Raw genomic sequence first — 23,495 nt, forward strand, 5'->3', positions numbered from 1 at the left:
GTCAGGATGGCGAGCTGCACGCATGTTTTCCAGATCTCTGGGATCAAGAACCGTGAGAAGAAGAGAGCTTTGGTCCAGGGAATCCAGCAGCTGGGTGGGAAATACATAGGAGGCTCAGTGAGTAGAGATTCCCTCACAAATCTAATGATTATTCAGTTGATGAGAGGTGAAACAAGCCAAACAAATGGCTGTCACGCCTTAGCCACGGCCCACAGTGACTGCTGATCTCACCAGAAACCTAGAAACTCAAATGATGAAATAAAACACAATCTAGTTAATATTCTGTGGATCAAGTAATCCAGTGAATGAATAACGTGTTCGTCCACAATCAGATGTTAAGTCTGTCGTGATTTTACTTTGAATGGTCAAACAATGATATGTGATTTTTGCTGGGGGTCTGTGCCAAACAAGTTTGTTCCCTCACATCTGGAGAATATGATTTATAGTCCGGAGCATCTCTGTAACACCACAGCGCTTCGTTTCTAATGCTATTCTTTCACCTTTTATCAAAGAAAGTACAGCTCCTGTTATTTGGATATCGCACTTGGCCTTATTGCAATTAATTGCTCAGCCCTCGTTAATATCCCACTGGGGACCTGAATCTAATCTCAACCCAAGAGACTTTCAGTCTTGTTTGAATTTCTATGACAGCCACTATGCCAACATACCAAATGTATGAATAAAGCAGACAATTGTGCTGATTTGCATTCGTACACAGGGACTGGCAGTGTCGTATGTATCGTAGATCCATAGCTAACTGTCCCGTGGAGCTACAAGTAGGAAAATACTGTGGCTCTTGGTCTTTGGGTTGCTAGACGTATGGAAAAATGTGCCTCTGGCTGACAGCAGTTCCTCATTCTGTCAGTGTGTGTAGCTCCTGTCAGACAGAGTGGTTCACACTGATGCTGTAGTTCATACAACTGATGTTCTACTGTAGTTTTTACATCAATCCATCATCTTTTTCTGTTTTTCTCTAATGTTCCTCTCTGTTGTAGTCTAAGTCTTTAATTCTCACAGGTGGGATTGGGAGACAATGTGGTATTTTTATTTATTGACTCATTGTGTTATTTTCTACAAAATCCTTCAAAGTTAATGATTTCAAGTGAACCGTAACAGCGTCTAACAAAATAAACTGGATTATTTGATTTTAATTTGAACCAGATCATCCAGCCCCACCTGCAGGAGCAGTAGGTGTGGCTGGATGGTATGATCAACCAGCTCTGGCTGTATGCCATTTGTTATTGTGTGAGATGTGTGCATAGACTGATGCAATGATCATCTTCTAGGTCTATCAGCACGGCAGCACCCATCTCATCATCCCTCAGGTGTTGTCCAGCGAGAAGTTTTTGGCAGCCTGTGCTGCAGGTCAGTCGTGATGATTATTATACTGATGGTGATCTTCAAAAATCATTCATATCTGATCACCGTGAGCTGCTGGAACTGCAAATTTCTCTTTGGAGATGAATAAAGTATCCATCCATCCATCCATCCATCCATCCATCCATCCATCCATATTGAGACTAACCAACTTCCAACACTTCACAGTTCCAAGACTGACTCGACATCGCTGTTTTCTCTTTGATTTTTGTGTTTTCCTACCCTGTTGCCGCTGCATCCCCCTCCACCAGGAAAGTGGGTTGTGACTCCAGACTATGTGTTGGACAGCGTTAAGAATGGTTCCTGGCTCGCGGAAGGACCCTATGAAATTTCCATTTCCACATGTGCCACATCTGCCTTCCACCCTGTCAGGCAGTGGAGGGAGAAGGTGGCCAGCGGGAGGCTGACAGGGGCCTTTCAGGGCTGGACGGTTCTCCTCATGGTCCAGGAGCCCACCCGCAGGGCCATGTTCAAACGGTGAGGAGTCACACAAAAATACTTTATCGTCAATCACAACAATCCGTCCTTCTATGAACAAAATCATGCCAAGTATGAAACTGAATGAGTCACACCTTAATCTTTTCCAGGCTCCTAAAAGCAGGCAGGGCCAAAGTATACAACAGCCCTCCTCCCTCTAATGCCACTGTGACTCATGTCATGGCTAAACCAATCACAGAGGACTCAAAATCCCACAATGCTCCTTGCTACCCTGTAAGCCACATTGTCCAGCACCTCTTTGGGGTAAGTCAGACTAATATATGCAGCAGATAGTATTTGATTAATTGAGTGTCAGGCTTCATCATGTTGCTCTCATTTCATTTTCGTTCAATTTTTAATTTTATGTGTGATCTTCAGTCATGTGTGCAGTCAGTGCTCAAATCTTAAAGGCTTTTTTTTTTTTGCTTGGTTGGTTGCTTTAACAGTTCATATTAAAGCTGGGTTTGGTAACATTAGAGAAACCAGCAGCTGGAGAAGTCCAGAAAGCGCATGAAAGAGGAGTAGCGCCGAGAAAACTGGTTCTTTTAATAAATACATAAATGAACAACTATTAAATGCCACATGCATACAGTCAATCACCGAACATTATCATCATGAATGTGAACAACAAACGTGGCTATTGTTGTCAAGCTAGCATGTTAGCACTTTGGCTGCACTTTCTCTGCTGTTTTTGTGCGATTCACCCGCTATAGCTGTAGCTAATATTTATCTGCCTAGCCATGTGGAAGTCTCCAGTCATGTGAAATGAGTGCATGGGCAGATTGCGTGTGATTAGGCAGGTAGGCCTGCCTCTCGCAGGCCTTATTCCAGGCCTGCAACAGCCACAGATACTGGATCTTTCTTTGTTTTTTTGTTTGCTTGCCGTCAGGATGTAAAGAGAATTTCAAGAAATCAAACAAACATGCTTCTAAAACATATTACTGACTCTAGCTTTAAAGCTTTTTTAAACACAGGACTAGCTTGAAAATGTTGTTAAAAAGTCTAAATCTTTTCATTTTTTTTGCTTTGGCAGAGTAATTGTGTGGATATGAAGTTCAACATAACGGATGATCATCCAGCTGAGATGAATCAGGTTGATGTTGACTTCTCTCAACTGGAGACAGAGCTCAGGGACTATGTCATCAAACATGAGGTGTGTTTGTTTGTTTGTTTGCTGCAGAGACACACTGCTGCCTCGTTTCTAGTTATATCTGAGTAAGCTTTTAGATGGTCTGTATTCTGTTCACTCCAATGACCTTTCTTGGCTGTGCTGAATGCATTTGACATTGTTAATGTGGTCTTCTTGCTGCAGGGCCGACCGAGACTGTTCTTCCTCGAATTCCTGGGTTACTGTGACCCGTATCGTCCACAGTCTCAGGTAGATACGCGTCCGTGCCCACCCACCGCACCCACCCTGATCACTGCCTTACATCTCTAAAATAACTATGCGTTTCATCAAGGAGATCAGGTCATTCAATTTCCTTTATGTCATACATTTCAATGGAAAGTGACAACTAGAGCAAGGGCGCATCATACTCAGGTCACCAAATTTAACCACCACTGTCAGCTGATCTGAGAGTTTTGATTGGCAGACCTATTAACAATACTCTCCACTGTCCTGTCCATACCTTACCCAAGTGGATCTCCATCAGATTGCTATTATAAGTGCTTGTGTATTTCCATTCTGTACTTTCTGAATCCATATGCTATTTGCCAATAGCAGACAGTCAGAAATGACCCCCAGGAACTTTTGATGTCCATTCACTTCCTATTTCCATTACCCTTCTGCCCCTGCTTTTTTCTCCTCTTTCGCCCATCCGTCTCTTTGAGTGCCGTGTTTTCTCCTCCTTTCCATATACCTCTTACGTTTCATCATTGTTCTTTTCTTCCTCCAGGCAACAGAAACAGACTTCAGCAATGTTGGTACTATGATAGAGTGCGGGTTCTTCATTGAAGCCTTGGACTCAATCAGAAGCGCTGTGTTCCCAGGTTTGCTGCCACCAGCGTCGTACCTGCTCTCCCTCTTAGAGTACGCACAGCAGGTAGGACCAGAATTACCAGACTGTAGAAATTCCCACCTGCTGCTGCATGAGCCTCAGGGGCTGCATGAAAGTATAATGCATTTCATTACATTTTTTCTGAGTTTTGGTAGCTACGTTTTTCCCTTTTTTTTTTTGGCACCACTGGACTAAACTGTGCTTTGACATTCTTACTATACATCCAAACCTCTCAAACGTCATTTGTTGTGTGCTCATTATGTCGCAGGGAAACGCCACATCTGTCTTCCTGAGAAATTTCCTGCAGGTCATGTATAACCTGCTCGTCACCAACCCTCCCTGGCTGGCTCCCAGCACAGTGAAGAGATATTTTACCCAGGTGTTGCAGTGTCCTCGGTGTAAGACGGGCCTGTGGCCTTTTCTAGAGACAGCCATCAGGTAAACCTGTTAACCAGTTATTCCCAAAAATCATTCTGCATTTTTAAATGCACTTTAAATGTAAGGAAACAAATACTTAAAACCTCTTTTACAATAACCCAGTTATGTGGAGTGCTCCTGACAGTCAGTGAAATGTAAGCAGACAGATGTTCTCATACAGTACATTTCCTGTTCGTCTGTGTGTGTGTGCTTCAGTTACTGCCTATCCAGTGAGGTAACCTGTCACCCCCTCCCTGGACCTGCTCTGCCAACACTATTACAGTTTCATAGTGACCTCCTGGCATTTCTCCTCAAGCTCTTCCAGGGAGAACTGCACTCTGTCACCACCGGGTAACTCTCACAACTCTCCTTTTGTTTGTTTTAAACGTATGCTCTCCTTACTGTTCATCAACAAAGCCACTCATTTGTTTGCTGGGGCAGAGTTGTGGAGGGATCCTCTCACAGACTCTCCGGATCATTGTATTTTAGCTGGTGTGAGCTGCAGCAAAGAGCTGTTGGAACATATTTGTCTGAATTCATAACAAGGAAGTGGCTAATACGCCTACTTCTGGCTAGTCTATTTTTAGGCCTCTGCGCCCGCAACAGCTGTGGCCAGAGGCGTTATGTTTTCAGGTGGTTTGTCTGTACATACGTATGTCTGTCGCATTCTCGTGAACACGATATCTCAGGAACGCCTTGAGGGAATTTCTTCAAACTTGGCACAAATGTTCACTTACACTCAAGAAATCTGGTGGTGAAAGGTCACTGTGACCACATATGACACATTTTTGGGCTTAATTCAAGAATTCATTCACTAATTATTTCAAACTCTCACACAAGTGTCTCATAGGATAAAATGATGAAGTGATGACATCTTAATGTTCCACAGAAAGACTTTTCTGGCCATTATCCAACACCATAACTCAGAAGGGGAGGTTGTGACCATACTTCTCATTGGTCAGATACTGACTAATCTACTAATCTTGGGGGTCTGCCGGATTGAAGATGTGTGTGAAGCTTCCATGTTTTACAGTTTGCAGCTTCTTTAGCAGCAGCATCCTTATTTGAAGCGTTGTAGTCCAACACAAGATCATTGGTTCTGCTGATATCGAGCTTCAGGTGATTGTTGTTGCATCATGTGATGAAGCTCTCTGCGCTCCTCTGGAAAATAGTCTCAAAGTGAAGGCAGCATGTTTCTCACAGGAAATTATTCACTGGAATCATATACGTACATCAGTATATTGACAAAAAATGCATTTAAAACATTTTATTAAATTCCCTCATAGTCCTCTCTGCATATGTTGTGTGAGTCTGGACAGACATGAATCCAAACTGCAACTTGGCTGGTTGACAAAGGCAAAAAACACAATAATTCTAGTTAAGATATACAACAAGACTTGAATGCAACTAGATATATATTTTTCAGTTTAATATTTATATATTGATATATTTGCTGCAAATGTCATTTGATTTGAATATAATTTATTAAGGTTATGCACTGTTTTATTCTTAGAATAAATGATTTTATTAATTAAAGTAGATGGCCCGTGCTTCCTTCAGTCACTCCTGCCTTCTCTGCCTCTCTCTGGCTCAGGGATTTTGTGCTGCCTGAGGCAACAGGAATCCCTCAGGCTCCAGCTTCAGGATCTTTGCTGTATGGAACCTTCTGGACTGTGTGGGAGCGCTCCACGCTGTTGTCCCGAGCTGTGAAACAACTAACCAAGCTGTTGGTGCAGGCTGCCGTCGAGGTAAATGCTGCGGGACTTATGTATTGTCACTCTCATTGGATTGTGTGTTGGTGCGCCCATCGCCCGGCAGAACAACGTTACACCTGCTGTTAGAGCTTGCTAGCTCTGTACTGTTACGTTGTTCATGTTCTCTGAAGGACTTCGCTGAGGGAGGTGAAAAGCAGAAGCTGCATTTGGCGGACACCCTGCTGGACCTCCTGTCTGTGTTGGTGGAGTTCTGGTGTCAGCAGAACTGCAAACTGAACCAGAACCTGGTGGAAAAAGGCCTGAAAGACCTAGCAGAGCACTTTGCCGTTATAAGCCAGGGTAGGTAAAATAGAAAATGATCAGATTAGGAACAATATCTGAAAGAATGTCGGTTTTCAGCTCTCCTAAAAGATCTGCTCAGGTTAATGTTGGCCTTAGAGTCATAGCTTTTTTAAATTTTTATTTTCTGTGCATGTGTGTGTGTGTGTTTTAATCCCAAAAAGACAAATACTGTAGAAGTACAAATGTTATTTTTCAGCTGTTTCTACTTGTTAAATACTGCACCAGAAGATAGACTGTGCAATGAAATGCATTTTTACAAGTAATTCAATCACAGTGTTAAACAAAATAATTTTTTAATTTCATTGACAGTGTGATATTTGATGAGTTCCTCTCGTTTTGTCCTGTAGATGTGTCTCCTGTGGTGCTGGAGGAGCTGGTTATCAGGATTCGCTCTGTCAGACTAAAGCTGGTGATGGCTGATGCCATATTCAGGAATCTTTGCTGCAGAAATGGATTCACAGTTGGAGATGATTCCCTCTCTCTCAAGAAAATGGTGTGTGTGTTTGTTTCTTGTTCTTCACTCAATTTCCCATTACTTACCCACAGGAAACCTCACTGCTTTCATCAGTCTTGTATTCATGACAGGCTTTGTCATAATTTGAGTCGTGCACCTCTTACTTTTGTGAGTCACAACAGTCGTGTGCTGCTTAGTTTAGTAAGCCATGAAGACACTGAATGATATTATGTGAAATGTATGTTTTACACATACAATAACGGGGTCCAGCTGAACTCCGCATGAGTTCAGTTGATCCTCGTTTTCGGTTCATGTGCTGGAAAGACCTTTTGAAAGCGGTTTTGGCAAAATAAGAGCATGCAAGATCTAATAAAACTACATCCACATACACTACTGTTTGTAAAAACACAGGGAATAAGAAAGTTATTGGCAAAACCAAAAAAAACGACATTTCTGATTTACAGCGTTTCTGATGAATACACCAGTTTTAATCTTTTTGTTTCCTGTTTCCACTGTGCTTTTGTGTCATGGTAAAAAGGCATGAAACACAGATGTTCTGCATAAGTAAACTTGGCAGTGTGAAAATTAGTTCAGATTATATTACAGCTCTCCGCTACAGAGAGAAAGACGCCTGATGTGGTCAACCCACTGTATTACATTGCAGTAGAACATCTGGCTTTCTCACTCATGCTTTGTGTTTTCATGCCTCTTCAGACACACAAACGTCCACTTGTAGTGTCAAGGCACAGTACAGTATAAGCTTGTGTGTGTGTGACTTCTGACAGGTGCTGTCCTACCTGCCCGCTCTGGGGAGTTTGGCTCAGAGTCCCACCGGTGCTCGTGTCAGGCCTGGACACACCTCAAACATCTGCACCAGCCAGGTGACCGGCTGCAGGTCAGTTACACACAGCTGTCTGTCTATGCCACTGTTAGTCTGAAGCAGAGCATGTGAGGACATATCTGCATGCAGAGGTGGGGCTGCACAACGACCAACAGCTTAGTCTAAGACTCTAAATACATTTCAAAGCAACTTGAAGGCATGTTTGCCCCTGCTTTCTTTTCAGTTTCTCTAGACTAAATTTTAAACTACCAAACCTCAAGTAAATTTTCTATATATACTATATATATTTCTATATTTTTGGCATTACATAGCCTATTGCTCTTCTCTCTTATTCCCATTCTCAGAACTTTTAGGTGATCAGAAAAACACTTGCGTCAACAAAGGTTTGAGTGTTTGCACTTTCTCAATTGGCGGCCTTGTTTTTGAGATGGTAAATCCAGTCGGTCCAGTCCGTCTGTATCATTGCGGTTTGCTGCTGGCGCAAAAGTTCGTTTGTTGGTTGTGTAACAGCATACGTGTTGCTGGTCAGATTTAACAGAGGCGGTGTAATAAAATCTTCCACTGTCTGTTATCCTCTCAAATCGGCTGTATCTGTCTTTCATTTACTTTTGTGTCTTCCTGTTAGCCTGCGTGTGTCTAAAACAACAGAACTATTCAACCAGCCGTCATCTCGGCCTCCGCTGTCAGGTTTCCACCCGTAGATTTAAGGGTACAGACAGCATGAGGCAAAACGGGTGAAAACGTACGGACCCGATGAGAAATGTGAGCGAAAAGGAACAAAGGAACACCTGGAGAGAGGATGAGTGTGTGTGGGTGGGGGTGAGGAGCAGAGATGCATGAATGGAGAGAGTGAGGGAAAGCTGGAGAGAGGCAAATGGAGGTCAGACGGAGCGTGAGGAGTTGGCATGTGATGGGTCATGCCCAGGTCTGATCCTATCAGTGTGTGCTGGCTGACAGGAGGGGTGCAAAGGGAGGTTAGACCACCACACACACGCACACACACACAGTGCTGAGTCTAATTTGGACAGGAAGCCGACAGATAGACAGACTAGGATATCCCATCACGCCTTTGTGTCTTCCCTTACGACCACCAGCTCTCTGCCTTCACCCCCGCCTTCCTCCACCTCTCTTGATCTGCCCTCGCATACTAAATCCCTCTCTGAATTCAATCACTCACACACACACACACACACACACACTCTCTCCATACTCCGTATCAGACATCTGCTGCTCCACCAGCAGGTAGTTGGCCTGGAGAAGGGCAGGAGTCACCAGGGAGCAGGTTCATGTGAAGGCTACTGGTTCATGCACTGACCACATCCCCTCTTCCCTCCATCACTGCTGTCTTTCCACTCTCTCCACACTTTTAAGGCTTTAGTTTATTTTTGCATAGACATAAGAAGAGCTGAAAGACAAGGAATGCAGTCTGTGCGGATGAGATAAAGAAATGCCAAAGGGCATGTAAAATCATTTGACCCTAAAAGAATGAATGACATCAAGATGACAAAGCCTGCGATAAATCGAGGACAGACACCAAAAGGAAATCTTGTTTCCTCGTGTTTCATGGTTGGATTCATGATGTTATACATATTTTCAGCGATGTTGACACTCTTAATCAATTAACACATCTTATGTTGAAGTACTTAGTCTGACACACTCCTCAATCTCTTCGCATTTCCAGTACAGTTTGTTTTCAGAGCTGCTGCGACTCTGAAAAATCATTTACATATTTTCTGTGAGAAATCAGCTATATTTATTGTGCTCTGCTTTAAATACCACGAATGTCAGTATGGTTTCATATAGAGGTTTCAGTTCTGTTTCTCAGTAGAACACAAGACCAAGATAAAATCCTGGCACAATGTTTGTTGTTGGATTTATGAAAAGAGTCGGCGCATGTCTTGAAGGTTGAGAGGAGCCACATGACCTCTCTATCTTTCATTTCTGGCTGTTAGTTAGGCATTAGGCCGTTCTACTGTGGCTCGAGGCTGCAGCAGTCGTATGTATGAGAGATGGCGTGTCTGCCTTTTCTGCACCAACAGACAGGCTGGCATCAGGGCGCACGTCCAAGCCATACCAAGCTGACAGGCCGGCTGATTGACCGACTGTTTAGATGGCCGTTTGACTTGCCGGCTGGCTGCGTGGCAGTGAGTGCTGTTAGCAGAAGGGAAGCTGTAATTAAACTAAGGTTTCCTCCTGCTGGCTTAATCAAGCTCTGTGCGTTACTTATCTTTTCAAACCATTTGACTGTGCCATTATTTTGGCCCCATCTCTTCTGTCCAGACCTGTATATACTGTAGTGTCACCTGGATTTAAGAAAAGCCTGTAACTGCATCAAACCACTTATATTTTAACAATGGAGACAGATTAAAGAGAGCTTTATTTTTTGCCCTTTTGGTTGAATTAAAGCATGTAGAAAATGCAATGCATAGCTTTCTCTTGCTTTGGCATTTGACATGCACTTCCCCATTACTTCCATATTGCAAACAAGTTTCTTGAGAGTCGGCCTCCAAGGGCACACACTGCCCCCGGCCCAGAATTGATAGCTGGGCCACTGACAGCATGCTGGCCTCCTAAAGTAGACCATGAGGGAAGGAGAGACCGGGCGTATGCAAGCCAAGTACTGTCAACCTCCACTGCTGCCAGCCTATATGGACAGGGGACACTTGGGTGAAGTGGTTTGAGATGAGAAGTGCTACGCCCTTGTCCCAGACACTCTTATGGACTCTCTCACACACACACACACACATACACAGAGCTTGTCTCATCTCTTCTCAGCCTTGTCCCTGCTAATAACAAGCAACGTGACAGGACGTGTGTTTCCTCCTCACTGCTGGGAGCTCCTTCCTGGCTTCTGAACAAGCCAATTACCAGGGAACAAGCCTCCTCCCTGTAATACGGATGGCACTGCGCTTCAATGCAGCGCATGCGCACGTGCACAGGCGTATACACTCAAGACACCTGTCAGGCTTCATGCAGGCAGATCTCCCATACCCACTCACAGGACTAGTGACAGCCCACAGCTATTAGCACGCCACTACTTTGAAGAGGCTTCACTTTCTTTTACTAGTTATTCCTCCTAATGTGCTTGCTCACATCGAATTCTCCGTCTGTGCGTTTGAGGCGTTAAGTGGGAGGAAAAGTGCTTTGGAGACGGGAATGGAGGGTTGGGTGTGTGAAGTGTGTGTGGCCAACACAGTAGGGGTTTGACAGATATTGTCAGATTTCATATGAAATGATACAGCGCCACGAGGGATTCATTTGCTAATGGCACTTTTCACAGTACAGCGACGCCCGTTCCACTCTCTGTCCTGCAAGGTCTCCTCGCTGTCATGCTGAAATGGTCAGCCATTGAAACTTTGGACTTTGTGAATCGTGGGTAATCGCTTATTGAATTAGGTTTAGTACATACATGTATATTTTCTCATAACCCCTTTGACCACACCCTTTGTCTCTATACAGTGCTCAGAGCTCTTTGGTGAATGAAACAAGCCTGGAGAAAGAGAACATCCCCAGAGGTTTGAACAGAGTCAACGCAGCAGGTACACACACACACACACACACACTGCTCCTGCTTGAAAGTATAGCTGCACATTTGCAAGGTGCGGACTTTTAATGGACTGATGCACTGCACTAGGTCATCAGTAAAGAGGGACATGATAGCTCTGTCATCACTTTCAGTGTAATGAAGAGCACATAATGTATGGAGAGAGTGATTGATTTGCATCGGACCGAGCTTCCATCCCGTCAGCTGTAAGGGCGACTTGGCTGCATGCGATTCAGCCTGTCGCGTGCGTTCGGGCCGCATCACCGCCTCTGTATCGCGCCTCCCCCGCCTCCGGTCCGATTCGCATTGAAATGCAACACCGCGCTCTTTGCTTTGTTTTGCTTTTTCCGTGTCTTATTCACCTTTTTAAAAAGTAATAGGTAAATAAATAAAGAAGTGTGCACGGACAGAAATAATGGCTTTCTCACACAAAACAATAACACGTATTAGTACGCACTGTGTGCCTCAGATCTCCATTGCAGGGATATTAAATGCTGCAATTAGGGTCGCGCTGCAGATATACAGCGGCTGCACTGGTGGAACTTCCTGCAATTAGAGGCATGGCACTCTGTGTGAACTCTCGAAGGTGTCAGAGCTCATATCTCCCCCCTCCACCTGATCAGAAAGGCCCTGTGCTGGAGCGAAGGAAGGGTGGAGGGTAAAGGAGAGGGGGGAGCGGGGGAGGGATGGCTGAGGCAGGAGACTCAAGGCTGTTGGCATGTGTTGTTTTTCCACTACGTGATCTCTATACCGATGCGGTCGGCATTAATTTTTGATGAACCATCGGCACAGCATCCTCCCCTCTCGCCCTCTCATCCCATCCCATCTCACCCCATTCTCTCCCTCTCCCTCTCTTACAGGCTTTTTTCACCCGCATACTATGTAAGCTCACTTTCTCATGTGCTGCACTTTTTTTTTTCCTTTGGAGCATCTGTCTCGCCTCCTGGAACCTCGGTATCTTTGTCAAAGTAGCTGAGAGGGGTTGAGGGATTTGGGATGAACTTCTTTTTCTTTTTCCGCATTTGCTTCTGGAAGCTCGGCAGAGATCTCAATCTAAATCAGCCCGAAAACACTGTATGTAGATTGTCAAACAAGAACTGCTGTGTGATTTTCCCTGCTTAAAATCTATTTGCTTTCAGCTTCATGTCATCCTGAAACAAACAGTTAAAGTCAACATTCAGGCTGCGGAGTTCAGCGCGTCGTTCTTGGGAGTGTAAAGCTACTCCAGGCGACTTTATCCAGCACTGAGACATAGCTATTTAAAAGTTGGTGCTTTGATAGGTGGTCACTTCTTTTTTTTAACAAAACATATTGAACACGTAGCCGGCTACCACACCTGTAATTAACATACGTCTGAGCGCAGTGAAAGTAGTGGCTGTTCTGGAGCTCTCAGTTGCACCACAGGGTTTTCCTCGTCATGCTGTCAGCATTTTAAGGACCTAGCCAACCGGTGGTTTGTCCTGAATTCTGATCTGTGCCTGATCAATCATCCCTACTGCACCTCATGTGTGCTCGTAACATAGTACAACAATTAGATGACAGAGGCAAAAGATGTTTGTGAGCCTTGCTTTTACATTTATTGACATTTGTTAATTTGGCAGACGGATACGTACAATCCAAACCACAGTGAGTGGATCAAGCTTTTATATCGAGGATTTGCTTACTATCATTAAAGAGACACTCTGTGTTTGTGTCTTATTACTTCCTGTTGGCAGAGAGCAGAGCATCAAGGCGCTCTGTAGCTGCCCAGCGTTCTTTCTGACTGATTAAATGGAGTTATCTCACATTAAAATCTTCACCAGTGAAATTTTTAGATGATTCTCGCTTACGTTAATGCCAGTAAACTCTCCCGAGGCACGGTGTAAGCTGCAGTAATCGTGATTTCGGGGAATTAACGTGCTGCCGTGGCTCTTAGAGCCAGTGACAGCAGTAGTCTTAAAATAGTTTTAAATATGTCCAATAACTGGCCCAGAATACCTTTCTAACACATTCCTCACAAATAGCATTGTTACAGGCTTCCAGCAGCTTGTTGGTCCAGTGATCGGCGGGCCAAGTGACACTTTACAGGAGTGTAGCAAGCAGACTGAGGGATATAAAGAGCAACACATACATTTAACTTTTCTATTAAAGTGTGGAACGGGGGATTTATAGAAAAGGACAGGCGGATTTATCCTTTCCGTGCTTGTAAATGCTGAGCATGCAATTACCCCTATAATAGAGGCGTTGTGTCCAAATTGGAGCCATTAAAGTGATTTAACAGTGCGTGGATTGGCCCTGGCATTTGCGAGGATGTGTACACATGGGGTGTAGTGGAATGGGTGTTTAATCACAGCGTTTTAGAGCCCGGTAATAGCAGAGCAGCCCATGTAGAACACTGACGTGCCACACAGTGCAGCTCAGTCATTAGGGACTGTAGTTAGGGCTGGGCTTCACCCTCAGTTGGGCTGTTTTTGGTTTTCAGATTGGAAATATTGGTTTGCTTCATTGATTGGCGCTGATGCACTACAACCACCAGAGTGTCCGCTATCTGATGCTGCGCTTGCAAACAGCTGTGCACTGTTGTGTGTAAATTAATAGGATTTTTACAGTGAAACACATTTTCAGAATGAAATTTAGACATCACTGCAGACTAGAGGACTTTTTTGCACTGGATCATGATCCTAACTGCCTGTCTGCCTCTGCTGAACGTTTGCAAAGGTGACTGAATCCATGGCAGGTCTTTTATTCTATTTCTGTATGAAGTCCCTCATTTTACTATTTTTATTTTTCTATAATTTACATCTTATTCAATGACCACTAAACTCATTATATAAATCTGCAAGGTCTCTGTGGACTGTTCGCTGTTGTGTGGTGCTGCAGGGCAGGACAGCAACCATCCAGTCTCATGCAGAGTCTTAGTCGAGGTTTCTGCAGCAACATTTATGTCTGAAATGTGTGAAGAGATATTATAATGTACTGTATGTGTGTGATGTGTAATTATGGACATAATCAGTGCGAGAAAGTGTGCGTTTCAAAACTTTTCACTTGACTAATTTAACTTCTGTTTGTCAGGTTTTGCATCACATTTCTAGCGAGAGCATAAAAGATCCTCTTTTTGATAAACAGTTCCCCCAGTTCCCGGGTTTTATTTTTTTTCTTCCTCTCTTCAACCTCTTTACTAAGGGTGGATGGCATTTAATGCATCTCCTGCATCCTCAAAGACACCTCCTGGAAGAAAGGGATCTTCACAATGAATAGCAGCCAGCATTTTCAATATTTCCCTTCTATGCTTTGAAATGCAGGAAACCCTTTCACTCTCTCCTCCACCGCTTCTTCTTTCTTGCCCCCCCGTTTCCTCCCTCCCCTCTCCTCCTCCACCTCTTTTTGCCCCAGTCTGTGCTCTGTGCACGCTGGAGTGGAGCCCCTGTACAGGCGTGGCGTCCTGGGGAGAGCTAGTAAAGCATTTATTACGGGCTTTGCAGTTCTGTATTATACTGGCAAGCACAGAGCCACTCATGCTTGGCCTTTAACTTCCCTCTGAAGTTCAGCCATACATGAAAAGAGGGGGCTCTGGCCCGCTAATATATTCCTGGTTTAATATTGTATCAGGAAAAAGTGAGGGATGGGGTAAAGATGAGGGGGAAAAAAGGGAAGAGGGGAGAAGAAAATTGTGTTTAAAAATGTAAATGGAATCCTTGAGAGGTTTTTTCCACGCCTGTTCACTGGTAGTTTGCTGATTAAATATCACGTGGTGACACTGGCAATGCCCAGCGGAGCTTTTGAACCCTGGATCTGTGAAGAATCCTTTTCGAGGCTTTGTGCGTGGGCTGTCTACCATAACTTCCTCTCAAGTAACAATATACGGACGAGCGGACAGGAAGCGAGAGCGCTTTCTCACCGCTGCGTCCATTCACTCGCCGACTGCCCCGATATTAACTTTGTTGGGCTCGGGGTGTAAGTGGAGAATCTCTGTGTCTGTAAAAGAGGGAAAGAGTGAAGCGAATTAGCCCAACTCTCCATCTTTAATTTTTTTTTCCTCCCATTTTTTTTTTTTTCCCTTGAAAGATCTCCCCCCTTTTCTCATCACTCTCCTTAAATCGCATCCTCATTGGCGGGTCGTACTTTTTTAGGTCAGGCTTTTTGTGTGTGTGTGTTTGGGGACATTTCTGTGGTATTCTATTGGTGTGTTCACCATATGGAGGGGGACAATGGGCAGGACATTGGGCACACCCTGATTTTGGATTTCTCTCTTCTCTTCCGCCTCTTCTCTCTTTTGGGTGTGTTTGTCCGTTGCGTGTCCTGCCGAAGGAGAGACCCTCCTCCACAGAGCTTGCAAGAGGAACCAAGTGGAAACGGTGCTTCAGATCCTGGCGCTTCCTGGCACGGACGTCAACGTTAAAGGTAAGACTCTCTCGCTCTCCCTTTTCGCTGTAACCTCAGTCTCACCGTCATCTCGCTTCACTCCCACTGTTTGCTCTGGGGTTTCGGAGAGCGATTAACATTGGAGAAAAAAAAGGGGAGAAATAGGAGTGCGTGTGCGTCATCATTGAGGTTAACCTTTAGCTAAAATGTAAAGGGTGTGTCTAGAAAGAGCGGGATGGGTTAGGAGGCTCGGATTTACAGCTTTATGGTGACTTCGCTAAGTGAATTGAATGCCTTTTGATATTTCAGAGTGACTTTCTTTTGTCGCTTTAGGTCAAATATAATGGCTTAACCTCCTTTTATGGAAATGTTGTGCTGTTTCAAAGGTTCCTCCGAGCCTAAATGAACTTACGCAGGAGGTGATGTTCAGAACGTGATCAGGCAGAACTATGCGTCAAATGGTAAAATTATCGCTGTCACCTCGCCTCCCAAACACGAGGCCCGCGTCAACCGAGGCAAAACATTTTAGGTTGGGCTCCTTTCTCGTCAGGTAGAACAGATCTACATCGGTCTACAATGGTCTACGTTTTATTCGTTACGGTTTGTCTATCCGTGACCGTAATTTTGGAACCAGCACTGTAAAACGTGATGGGCTGACGTCTTGCAATATTTCGTGAAAATGCAGATTTTGTCTAATTATGTAAGATGTACATGGACATGAAATCTTTTTGTAACGCCCAAACAAGAATTTTAAAAGGCGTAAAGGCGCTTTCGTAATAGAGAATCAGTCTTAAGAAACCGTAGTTCAGTCATGTTAATGTGAGTCGCTGAATTTCTCACTATGTCTTCGGCCTCCCTCGTTAGCTTCAATCCCTTTGCGAAGTGTTTCTCGTCAGTTTCTCTCAACTTTGCTGCAGAGTTCCTCCAATTAGCCCCTGCTAGCTTATTTGCTAGCCAAGGTGTTAGCTCTCAGAGCTAATCAACAACTCACGCCACAACAAGCCTCTTCAGATCTTAGATCTTTCGTCATGACACTCCAGTCAAGCGTTAAAATTGTCCTGTACCACATTTAAGAAGATGTACATAACTTATCAACTGCTTTATACCCTGAATTCTTTATAAAACATTGCACTTCAGTTTCCTTGTAAATTCTTGGCAGAAAGCTTAATCATTAAATATCAGAGATCTTTAAAAGATATATCTAACCTTTTTAACCTTTAAAGACACCAGACAGCAGTTGTTTTTCTCCACATTATTCATGTGCTGTTAAATAAACATGTCTGTGTTCTTGTTTGTGCTTGGTTTGTCGACCATGTAGACCACGCGGGCTGGACGCCTCTGCATGAAGCGTGCAACCATGGCAGCACTGCGTGCGTGGAGGCTCTGCTATGTCACCGCCCCGCCCCTGTGCTCAGCAACCAGGTGGGCGGGGTCAGTCCGCTGCACGACGCCGTGCTAAACGGGCACACGGACATCGCCAAAATGCTGCTGGAGCACGCAGGTGGGTAAACTTCACCTGTACACCAGAGCTGACGTAAAGAATGACACAAAGAACCGGTTTTATAAGAGCAAGCTAACAGTATTCAAATGAATTAACTGAAGTGTTAGCCTCAAATAGTAATATTTTACCAAGTAATGTTGGTCTTTAAAGTATGTGTATCTATAAGATGTCGAACGCCAGCATCCACACCTCAGAGCTGGCTGCAGTGTTGTATTATGAACTAATGTGTGATTAGAGTCATTTCTCTAGTCTGCACACTGGATGGATGCACATGAATGCACCATTCGGGCTGACTTTTAACTCAATCTGCTTTTCCAGCTGCATTTTTGCTGCTTTTTTGTTTGCAGAAAGAAAATGTTAATAAAATAAAAATCATAAACTATCTTCTGGGGGCTCTGCTCACATTCATAAACGGATTAATATGAAGCTGAACGCTGCTCAGTGTATCCAGGTGCATGTTTATAAGGTTAGGCAGATGCTTTTAATGTGGCCTGGCAAGTCCGATCAGATCAGATTCTTCATTTTTTTGTTATCATGTCCGTTCTTTCTGCAGCACCTTTTTAAGTTGAAACTGTGACACTGATATGGCTCCGGTGCTTTATTTTGTCAGTACCATTACTCAGGCAGGTTCAATTAAAAATGGCTATGTTACATGTTTATATTTCCTAATTGGATGGGTTATACTCAACTGTTTTCATATGTCTTCATGTAATCCATCTTCCTTGAAACGATTCATTAAACCAAATGGTCCCCGTCACACTGATGGAATCATATAATGTTAAAATAAAACACCTTTAACTTGTCGAGCCAGTTGGCTGCCAGGAGAGCTAATCTGTAGAATTAGCCATTTAGCTAATGATTTACTGCAGTGGTGGGCTGCGTGTCACTGCTGCTGTAGCCAAGACAAGCTCTCAGTTTAATGTAGCCAACAAATGTAGCGGCACTTACTGACAGATTGAATGCTGCTTTCGACCTTATTAGCAGGGCCAGTTTTGTCTAAGCTGGCCTCCTTGCAGAGTGGGGGACCTGTTGATGGTGGAGCTTTTAAAGGACCGCTCCACCTGTTTCAACATCAAGTTTAGTTTATTTGTCACATAGATTCCTATTCAGCCCGTGTAGGCAGCTGTATGATGTGCTCTGAGCTTTCCAGAGTCTGAAAAAACAACCCTGATGATGTTGTCTGGAGTTTTTTTTTTTTTTTTAGCAGAAAGCTGCGTTACACAGTGAGGGCATGAAGCATGGAGGATCTGACCATACCTCCCATGCTGCCAGGCTTCGAGTTACGTGCTTGTGGCCAAACCGCCGTGGTCCGACCAACCGGCATCATGTGAGGAAGTGGTGGCAGCTGTGGCCGCAGTTTAGGTGCGATGACAGCGAGAGGCGACTGTTCGTTCAGAAACGCCCTCCTGTAGAGGTTAGCATAGATGCTGCTATAGAATCAGTTATATTTTAGAACTGGAGAGTATTTTCTTTATTAAAAGAAGTGAAATGAACGACACTGAAGGCTTCACTCCCCTCCAGGCTGGTTTCGGTTCCATCATATGGTTTGTTGATCTGATGATGATAATGATGATGATGATGATGATCTGGTTGAAGTGATAGGCGGTGATATCCAAAGCTAAAAAATTTGTGTTATGGCTTAATCCATACTGAAAACTATAAGTTAGGCTTTGTCTCTGGACTCTGTCTTTGCATGTTTTTGTATATTATCTGAGGCTTTTTAAAATTTTTGTTTAATTTAACCGAGGTTGGTGGAGATTAATCTCTTTTTCATGGGAGTCCTGGCACAAAATAAAACAAATGACTGTAAACAGACACACAAAAAAACGGACAATATTAGAATGGAAGTGTTTAAGCACCAACACCCATATTTTTATCGTTTGTATTGTCTTAAATGTCATTTGGTGTGGACGAGACAAGAATCTGATGTTTTTTAGGGACACATGTATTAGAGCTGGTATTTCTGGTTTCCTACAGTACAGGGTTATGTGCTGCACACATGCAGTGAAGTAGTCAGACAAACAGAATTGGTACTGGGCCCCAAAGGCCATAGCGGTTGTCTGCTTCTCCACTGCACGGTTCCTAGATCATCTACACCATCTCTCCCGCCGCTTGTCTTTATAATCCTCATGCAACCCTGCACTGCGGTGTCTGTCCAAACAGATTACAGCCTCACCTCATAAAGATGTCTGTTAATGTCTTTTTGACAAGATTAGAGGAGTCAGGATCCGCCGCTTGCAAAATCCACACGCAGGTTTTTTTTTTGTGGAAATGTGTCACAACACAACGAGCTCGTGCGTCTGCATGTTCGCGTGCCACATGCAGTCTGAGCTCAGGAGGGTTGAAGCGAGCGTGACGGGTGTCGGCGCTCGGGGAGGGTGGCGTCGCTGGGTGCGCAGCGGCAGGTGGATGAGGCGACGTGTATGCGTTTTTGGGGAGGGGGCGTGATCCGCCAGTGTTGAACGAGCCTCCCATGTAACACAGCTCTGCCTCCGCTCACTTCTCAGTTTGACTAATTATAGTTAATTTGATTTGACTTTCCCATTAACACATGTACATATTCTGTCCTCAAAAAATAAATTAGACTGGGATTGTTTAGTCCCGGAGAGGAAACAAGAGAGCGTTCCCTTTTTTTTTTCCCCCCTCCCTTCCACAGTAACAGGAGGGAGAGCAAATTAAAAGAGGTCAGAGGAAGAAGCAGCTATCTGTATCTGTAAAATTAGAAGAAGAAGAGACAGAGTGTGTGTCTGTGTGTGTGTGTGCGTGTGTGTGTGCGTGCAGCAGACGTCTGGCCTGCTGTCTAGGCCAGGTCTCCTCACAGGGGCCGAGCAGAACAACAGGAGTGAGAATACTCCCCATCTGAAACACCTGCAGGCTTGTGCGTTATACTTCTTTTTTCTCGCTCGCTCTCTCCTGACTGTTCGCTGTTTCTTCACACCTTGATGGCGGCTTGTCTAACGGCTAAAGCGGCGAGCTGGTGAGGAGGTGGTCCTCTTGACTCCGGGCTATGCTGTCTCTCCATCATCCGTGAGCTCCATCCGGTTGCTATGGACACCATCGATAAGCCTGCCATTTTATTCCTCCCTTTTTTTTTTCCTTTTTTTTTTTTAGATCTTTAAGTCCTGGCTGTTAAATGTGGAAAGTTTTAGCTTTGGGGCTACATCATGCTTACTTACTGGAACCATCTTTATGCTGCTGTTCATTCCAGTACTCCCTCTAAACGGGACTTTTGTGTTTGTGGCTGCAGTTCTAACACCCAACCATCAGACTGCTTCTGAGGTTGGGAGGCTCCCATGGTAGAAAAACAGACTTGTGGGCCAGATGCATCTTTTCCTTTCTTTATTTATCATCTTCCCGTCTTTTATTCTTCGTTTGTGCATGCTACATCTCCTGAAACGACATTTTCATTGAGGCATTCACCCTGCTGTCCTAGCGGTTTCCAGCAGACAGGCTGAACCTAGCTGCCAAGGTTCTGGTAGGCCAGAGAGGGCAACACCGACACTGGCACACCAACAAAGCCTTTATTTGGGAGTGATCTCACCCCTTTGTAAGCCTGTCTGCTTGGAGGCCTGGGCTCTGTGTATGTGTGTGTGTGCGTTTTTAGGGGTGAATTGTAAAGAGGGGGAGGGATGGATGGATCCCACCCCCTACCCCCTCTACCTCAGTCTCTCCAGGCTTATGGAGCTGGCAAGGAAAGGATGCCATGGCTGAGGGCAAGGCTGACTCTGCTCTCCTCTCCTCCTCCTCCCATTGCCCAAGGCCGCCCCACATGACCCTGTATATTAGTGTGTGTTTGCATGCGTGTGTGTGCGCGCGTGTGTGCGCACTTGGCTTGTTTTTTTTTGGTTTTTTTTTAACACGATATCAAAGTGTCCTTGGCTATATATTTTGTTGTATGTGTATGCATGCACAAATATTTTCCTGAATCTCAAATGCTGTAATGAGTATATGCTTGCTTGCAATTAAGTGTGTGTGTGTGTGTGTGTGTGCGCTGACGCTCCCTGTGCCCCTTCCTCAGCTGGTAGGAGTGTTTAAATTTTGCAGGGTGGCCAGGGCAGCCGGTACCCCTGATTGGAATGGAAAATGACCCGAAGCCTTTAGCTGTGCAGTTCAGACCTGGTACACACACACACACACACACACACACACACACACACACACACACACACACACAGGAGGCGTGTCAGTGAGCGAAGGGGGTGGAGAGATGAAGAAAAGAGCCTTTAAGCTGTCACCACTCGGCCCTGTGAGCGTAATCGCTGATGGCGTCCTCTCAATACAGCCCACCGTGTTAGTAAGCACAGCCGGTCCACCTCGACTTGTAAACACAGACACATTCTCACACACACACACACACACACACACACTCATTTGGACGCTGGCAGTGGAAAGAGTACAGGAGCTGGAAGAATTGTTCAGGTGTGTGTAAAAGTGTTTTTGTTTTTCCCCTTTTGTCTAATTGTTTGGCTTGAGTCGGGTTCAAAGACGGCAGCAGAGGTTGCTCCATGACTGCCTGCTCGATTTCTCTTTGGGTTTTTGTTGTGGTACGCATACACACACACACACACACACACACACACACACACACACAGTTAATGCACAGCGTCCCTGCAGATCTTTAATGTGAGCGAGTGTTTGTGGAGCAGAAAGATGTCATTTGCTCAGTGGCACAGGAAACACGCGGTCCCCTCGGACCGCCATCGTCAGTCATGGTTCGTCTCTGTCTGTTTGTCTGTCTCTGTCATAGATACACACACACACACACACACACACACACACACACAGGTAGTGCTTTAGACACACTTGGGCCTCTTCACTGTCAACACGGTAAAGAAAGTTCATTCTGCTCAGCACTTATTTCCCTGTGGGTCCTGAACTGGCAACCGCGAGCAGCCGAGCACTCGTACTGTTAGAGGTGAAGCTGTGTTTGCAGCCCTCGGCTTCACTCGGGCGTGTTGGTGTTTCAACTGCAGCTTTCTCCAGGCTGTATTTCAAGGACTTCCCTCGCTGGGAATTTTTGACTAGATTCTCCTTCTTTCTCCTCTCTTCCTGCCCGTCTCTCGCTATCCACCCCCCGACACACACACACACACACACATGCAGAACTTTTCTTTCTGTGTTTTCGGGTGGTTGCCAGGATTAAGTCTGGAGCTCCATCCAGCAGGCTCCCCGGGTGTTCCTCAACGTGCTCCAAGAGGAGGGAGAGACCCCTTTTCAGATAAACCCTGTGTGTGTTTTATACAGATGAGGGCCAGAGAGGATCAAAGGAGGGTGATGATGATTTTTCGATTTGTTACCAAAGGTTTCTTGCAGACTAGTTAAGCCCAGCACCACCTGTGTAGTCTATAAACACACATATTTTGCCTATTTCCTGCAGCACTTAGTGAGCATGAAGGCCAGGGGGAGCTAGCTACAGTGAAAAGAAAAGGGCAAAGGCCGGGGAGCATTAAACTATTTTTATTTATTTTGCTGTCCTCCTTCAGCAACAAGGTTCTGCTGCAGTTTAATGTCGAATATTTATTTGTAAGGACTGCATTATAATTGAGAGTGGTGAATTTGTAAGTGTGGGAAACATGCGCTTCCATCCACAAAGCCAAGTTTCAAGGTTTGGTTCATTCCTTTTGTTCGCTCGTGGGTTAATATGAAAGAAAAACAACTTGGTCATAGGCCAGAGATGTATTTGTGTTGTTGGCCGTGACGATGGTTTTGTGCCTGCGCTCCAGCCCTGAACTTAAATTATCATATACTCCATGAGAACAACTGGCAGCACCACCACCCCCAACCCCCAAATTAAAACATTCAACAACAACTCTGGAAGGAATTGAATCACATACTGGAAAAAAAATGATGTTGATTGAAAATGGAGAGAGAGAGGAGACTTTTTTGACTTATTTGAAATTCATTAACATGGAGTCAGTAATGGGTGTTGAAAGTGAACAATGGTTGGTGTTTGAACTCTGCTGGAGTGGGTCATATAGTGAAATTGGAGTGTACATGAAGCCACTCGACAGCAGTTTAAGTGTGTTTGCTTCGGTCGTTCTTTCAGCGAGAAACTAAAGCCTGCAGCGTATGCACAGTGATGCACTTTTTAAAGGTTTGGAGCAGAGGATGAATCCTGATCTATTCTTTGGTGCTTTTCATCCATCAGCAGGTCTGAGTTTTCATTTCCAGTGAAATATCTCGACATCTGAAAGGAGTGGCGCCAAATTTTGCACAAACGTTCACGGTTTCCCGACAGCGTGTCCTTGACTTTGACCTCCTCATCAGCCTCAGGTGTACTTCGCTAACTAGCAAATGTTAGCATGCTAAACCAACCTGCTAAACATCAGTATGTTGGCATTGTCGTTGTTGCATCTTAGCATGCTGACATTAGCATTTAACTCAATAGCACCACTCTGCCTCACAGCACAGCCTCACAGAGCGGCTAGCGTGGCTGTAGACCAGCGTGCCTCACCTTGAGCTGTGTCACCTGCACAAAACTTGCATGTA

At 44.7% G+C, this 23,495-nt stretch overlaps 1 protein-coding gene across 1 annotated transcript in view; it reads left to right on the forward strand.

Moving 5' to 3' along the window:
- The window catches only part of slf1 (SMC5-SMC6 complex localization factor 1), a 30,869-nt gene that overhangs the window by 601 nt on the left and 6,773 nt on the right, over positions 1-23,495 (forward strand). The window contains exons 2-17 of the mRNA XM_041937491.1: positions 6-117; positions 1,287-1,365; positions 1,629-1,854; positions 1,965-2,118; positions 2,888-3,007; positions 3,167-3,232; positions 3,750-3,896; positions 4,120-4,289; positions 4,485-4,619; positions 5,863-6,016; positions 6,154-6,322; positions 6,673-6,818; positions 7,565-7,674; positions 11,080-11,159; positions 15,452-15,544; positions 16,824-17,006. Coding sequence (XP_041793425.1) covers positions 7-117; positions 1,287-1,365; positions 1,629-1,854; positions 1,965-2,118; positions 2,888-3,007; positions 3,167-3,232; positions 3,750-3,896; positions 4,120-4,289; positions 4,485-4,619; positions 5,863-6,016; positions 6,154-6,322; positions 6,673-6,818; positions 7,565-7,674; positions 11,080-11,159; positions 15,452-15,544; positions 16,824-17,006 — 2,143 coding nt within the window. The 5' untranslated portion in view covers position 6. The remainder of the gene's footprint in view (positions 1-5; positions 118-1,286; positions 1,366-1,628; positions 1,855-1,964; positions 2,119-2,887; positions 3,008-3,166; positions 3,233-3,749; positions 3,897-4,119; positions 4,290-4,484; positions 4,620-5,862; positions 6,017-6,153; positions 6,323-6,672; positions 6,819-7,564; positions 7,675-11,079; positions 11,160-15,451; positions 15,545-16,823; positions 17,007-23,495) is intronic.

The sequence above is a fragment of the Chelmon rostratus genome, chromosome 5 (assembly GCF_017976325.1).
Source record: "Chelmon rostratus isolate fCheRos1 chromosome 5, fCheRos1.pri, whole genome shotgun sequence".
NCBI lineage: Eukaryota > Metazoa > Chordata > Actinopteri > Chaetodontiformes > Chaetodontidae > Chelmon > Chelmon rostratus.